Source organism: Tupaia chinensis, unplaced genomic scaffold (assembly GCF_000334495.1).
Source record: "Tupaia chinensis unplaced genomic scaffold, TupChi_1.0 Scaffold000671_2, whole genome shotgun sequence".
Taxonomy (NCBI): Eukaryota; Metazoa; Chordata; class Mammalia; order Scandentia; family Tupaiidae; genus Tupaia; species Tupaia belangeri.
Genome location: NW_006160194.1, coordinates 2301205 through 2305823, shown reverse-complemented (window position 1 = coordinate 2305823; position 4619 = coordinate 2301205). Strand labels below are relative to the sequence as shown.

At 64.6% G+C, this 4619-nt stretch overlaps 1 protein-coding gene across 1 annotated transcript in view; it reads left to right on the top strand.

The window, feature by feature from the left end:
* The first annotated feature begins 2314 nt into the window (after nucleotides 1–2314).
* AHNAK2 (AHNAK nucleoprotein 2) overlaps nucleotides 2315–4619 on the top strand; it is a 33357-nt gene continuing 31052 nt past the window's right edge. Inside the window, exon 1 of the mRNA XM_027776402.1 lies at nucleotides 2315–2419. Within this exon, the coding sequence (XP_027632203.1) occupies nucleotides 2315–2419 (105 nt within the window). The remainder of the gene's footprint in view (nucleotides 2420–4619) is intronic.

Sequence of the window (4619 nt, the reverse complement as noted above, 5' to 3'; positions counted from 1 at the left end):
GGCACCGCTGCCCAGCCGCCGCCTCGCCTCCGTCTCCGTCTCCATCTCCGGGACGCCCTTCCAGGCCTCTGGCCCAGGGCGGCCGCCCCTCTGGCCTCTCCGCCGCCGCCAGGTGCAGTCGGGGCCGCTTGTGTAGCGGCTGTTTTCTCTGCAGCAGCCCGGGAGCCCGAGTGCCCAGACCCTAGCCTGCCCCCAGCTCTTGCTCACTCGTTGGGGATGAGGGCTGCAGCATGCAGAGCAGGAGGGGCATCACGCCCTCGGGCTCAGGCCCAGGCAGTGCCAGCACATAGGCAAAGCAGGGCTGGTCTGGGCCATGGACAGCCACCTTCTGCCGCCACCTGCCCCAGGACAAGTGGCACTAATAAGCCAGCCTGGTTTCCTGCCCGCCCCCCACACAGGCAGTCCAGGCCTTTCCCACCAGCCTCCACCTCCCTCTCCTGAAGTCCACCTTGACTAAGAGTGTGACGTGTCCACTGCAGCCTCCCTAGATTGACAGGATCCCCCCCAGCTTCTCTGGGCAGGGGAGGGCCAGGCCCCCACTGAAGACCCAACCAACCCCAGCCTGCCACAGTCACTCCCCACCTGGGCCTGTCTTGGCATGAGTCAGCCTGTCCCTCCCTGGCCCTTCTCACAAAGCTACCAAAAATTTTAATTTTGAAAATGGCAAGATGAGATCATTCTCTGCACCCTGGACTGAAGCCTCCTGCCCGCCCGACCCAACATGCCATGGGGTAGCTTTGCAGTCAGGCTGCCTGGGCTAGGTCTCAACACAGCCATCAGCCCTCACAGTGCCCCCTACAGGGTGGTGAGCAGCCCAGCAGCCCCACTGTCCACTCCCGGGCTTGTATCCTTGTCTGCTGTCCTTGTCCTAGGGGACCAGGGAGCTGGAAAGGTGGTGGGAGAGGGGACAGGCCCAGGTGAAAGGCCTGTGTGAGTAGTGGATCTGGGGCCGGGACAGCTCTGCTGGCCATCGGCAGCCCCCAGGCCTAGGCCTCAGCCTCTGTGTGGGGCCACAGCCCAAGGCATCACTGGTGTGGTGGCTGAGGACTGTCTTCCACGATGCCCGTGTTCTAATGCCCCGACCCCATGAATGTGGGCCTCACCAAGTGAGCAGACTTCGCAGACATGACTCAGGTCAGGCTGGTGGTAGGAGGTGAGCCTGGAGGGTGCCGTGGGCCCCCGTGCAATCAGAGTCAAAGGCAGGAGAAGGGAACAGAGGCTGAGTGACACAGGGCTGCCTCTAGATGGGACACAGCCTGCCAGCACCCAGGGCTGGAGGAGGGTCAGCGGGGCTTGCTCTAAGCCGCTCTCACCATAAACCAGGGTGACCTGGTTGCCCCACTGAAGAAGTGTGCCTTGGGGAGCCAAGGCTCGGAGGATGTGGCAGAGGTGGCCTGGCATTGGGCACCCCTCCCTGGCTGCAGGAGGGCTGGGGCAGTCCAAATGGCTGATAGGGGGCCCCTGGCTTCTCAGCCAGCACCTGTGTGGATTGGCACTGTCACATGGGGCACGAGTCGAGGGGTAGGCCCCCAGACTGGTGAAGCAGGAAGTCTCTGGGGTTTACTTGGTTCATCTGCTGGGAGAGGCTGGCCAGAGTGGGTGGGTCCTTGTTAAAGTCAAGGGAGTAAAGGCCATGACTCCACGGGCCTGGAGAAGGGCCGCCTGGTCCTCTCAGGCTCCTCCTTGGGCACCCCTGAGCCCAGGTCTCTGAACAAAAGTGGGCTGCTTGTCCTCTGCAGCCACAGGAGGAAGGGCCAGCCCAGCCTCACGCAGTGCTGCTCTGCCCCAAGCCCCGCACCTACCCTGTTTCTCCCGGCATCACCCGAGCATCATGCCTGGTGGGGAGGGTCCTTCATCTCGAGCAGCCAGGTGCCCCACTCCTCTGCCATCCTCAGCTTTGAGCTGCAGCATGCCTGGCAGCAGGAGCAGCAGGGTGCATAGGCTGCAGCTCCAGGGCTCACTGCCACCCTGCCTCCCAGGCCAGCTGCAGGACTACTGAGCACAGGGTGGGGGAATCAAAGAAGCCAGCCCCTGAACTGGAGGCTGCAGCTTCCCACCAAGCCCCACTTCCTGAGCCGTGGCTGTGGGTGCAGAGGGCAAGTGTGGGGACAATGCCCAAGCCCAAAGCAGTCCCACAGCTCTGGGCAGCGAGGTGGTTAGAGGTGTGGTTGGGTGGGCGATGCCCCTGCCTGCTCACAGCAGTCCTGGGACCCGACCAGCGACCAGCGGGCGGGACAGGACTGAGGGGATGGGTGTGTCCCAGGTGCCCCAGCTCCCCACAGCCCTCTGGCCTGGGTCTGGATGGGCGGGGACAATGGCACAGCTATTTTTGCTTCTGCGGCTGCAGCTGCCGCAGGACACATCAATCCGGGAGGCTCTGGGCGCCCCTCCTGCCTGCAGACTCGGGCAGCGCCAGACGGTGGGTGGCCGGAGCTAGGGCCCAGGGAGTTGCAGATGCAGCCACTGCCTTGGTCCCCCAGACCCTACTACCAGACTAGGGAAGGCTGTGGGCGCCCCTCGGGCCAGGGCCCAGTGTCACTGCCATGGTGGCCCAGGGAGGAGGTGTACACGGGTCAGAGCAGCCCGTAGGCTGACAGGCTGGGATGCTGTGAGTTGGGTGTGTCCCCATGACACTACGTGCAGGCCTCCTCCAAGCCTAACCCAGATGCTGTGGCCCTCCCCAGCGTGACATCTGTCTCCAGAGGGTTCCACGGGAAAGAGCTGGAGGCCGGCAGATGGCCAGGGCTCAGCCAGCGAAAGGGGGCTGGAGGCAGCAGGCGTACCCCACCCCCGCTGTGATGGGGCTAGGTTCTTTCTTCTGAGGGCCCATCACGGGTGAGCGGGTGAGTGGATGGCTCTGCCCAGACCCTGGGGCGGCCCTCAGTTTGCCCTGACAGCCACACCGAGCTACAGCTCCACCACGGGACTGGGGGTGGGGGTGGGGGAGCAGAGTACTGCTGAGGGGCACTAGCCTCTGCTGGAACAGGCAAGGGAGGGGCCGCCCTGGGGCAGAGGGCCCTGCCCAGCCCTCAGCCTAGGTCAGCTCCCTGGCTGCAGGCCAGCCGGCTCCAGGGCTGTGAGCTCTCAGCCCTTCACCTCGGCCAAGGGTGCAGTGGGCCCCAGGGAGCAGGGGCCACAGCAGGCAAAACCCTGGGCACACGGAGGCCAGGTTCTGGGGCCAGGGTGGGCAGGCCAGCGACAGCCTAGAGGCCCTGGTGCCCCAGCCTCCCAAGCACGGTGTCCCCACACTCACTCTCACTGCTTCGCCCTCTGCGGCCAGGCCCTTCTCTGCCCGCCAAGACAGCTGGGTGCTGCCCTACTGTGCTGGAGGGAACCAGGCTGGGAGCAGTAGGAGCCCCCACCTCCCTCAGGGCCCCATCCTCCGCCCGGCACAGCCCCACGTGGGGCACACCAGTCCTGCTATGTCACCGGGAGTGAGGCTGCTGCATCTATCGTTAGATCGGCCCCTGGCACTGTGACCTGGCCAAGGTCACACACCTAATGGAGTGGGGAACACAGACACTCAGCCCCGAGAAAAAGACAGCACAGGAGGGTGAGCCCTGTGCCCCAGCACCCCAGTCTGAAAGAGGGCTGGGCCCCCTCCTGCAGTGGGAGAAGGCTGCCAGAGCCTCTTCCCGGCAGACTCCGGGGGACATCTGCCCCGCCCCGTGGCTGGAAGGCCGCCAGGCTGCAGTCTGGTAACGGGAACCGAGGGTGACTCATCCGACCCGTCACTCACCTGAGCGCTGAAGGAGCCCACCATGAGTGTATGTGCACCTGTGTGTGCTGTGCATGCATGTGCACATATGCGGGAGTCCACCATGAGTGTGTGCACCTGTGCGTGCTGTGCATGCATGTGCACACATGCGGGAGCCCACCATGAGTGTGTGCACCTGTGCATGCTGTGCACGCATGTGGGCCTGCACGGTGCAGCGTGAGTGGCAGCTGCCATGGAGTGAGTGTGCCTGTGCCCGAGTGTATCGGGACATATCCGGGGTGTTGGTGCATGGTGTCACTGCCACAGTGGCCTAGGGAGGAGGTGAAGCTGGTGAGCCTGCGTGGCCCTCTGCTGCAGCCTGACCTCCTCCCATGCCAGAAGGCGTGTGTGCAGACCCGACACCACCAGAACACTACCAGGACTAGGCCTCCCTGGTGGTGGCTGTCCTCTCCTGGGTGTGCCCCAGCAAGATTCCACTCCTGTCCCCCACAATGCCCACCCGAGGTCAGCCAGCTCTGCCTCTACGAATCAGCATCCTTGCGCCCCTTCCCTCTCTGCCACTCCCCAGAGGTGGACGCAGGTGCCCAAGCGAGAGCCCGGGGAGGCGCCAACCCTCCCCTCTCCAGGCCTCACCAAGCCCCCTCCGGAGGGTCCCAGGACCCATCCTCTTCCTCCCCCACTGCTGTCCCGGTGCAGCTGCTCTGGCATCCACAGTGCCCCCACCTCCAGCCCCTCATGGCCTCACCTCAGCTCCCACTGACCTCACAAACTGTGTGGAGCTCTAGGGGTACCTCCTGCTCACAGAACCCCTCTGTAGCCTTGCCTCCCCCCACCCCCACGGCTATGTTGAGCCCAGCTCTGCCTCTACCCTCTGCACACACACTGCCCCTTCTCCAACCAG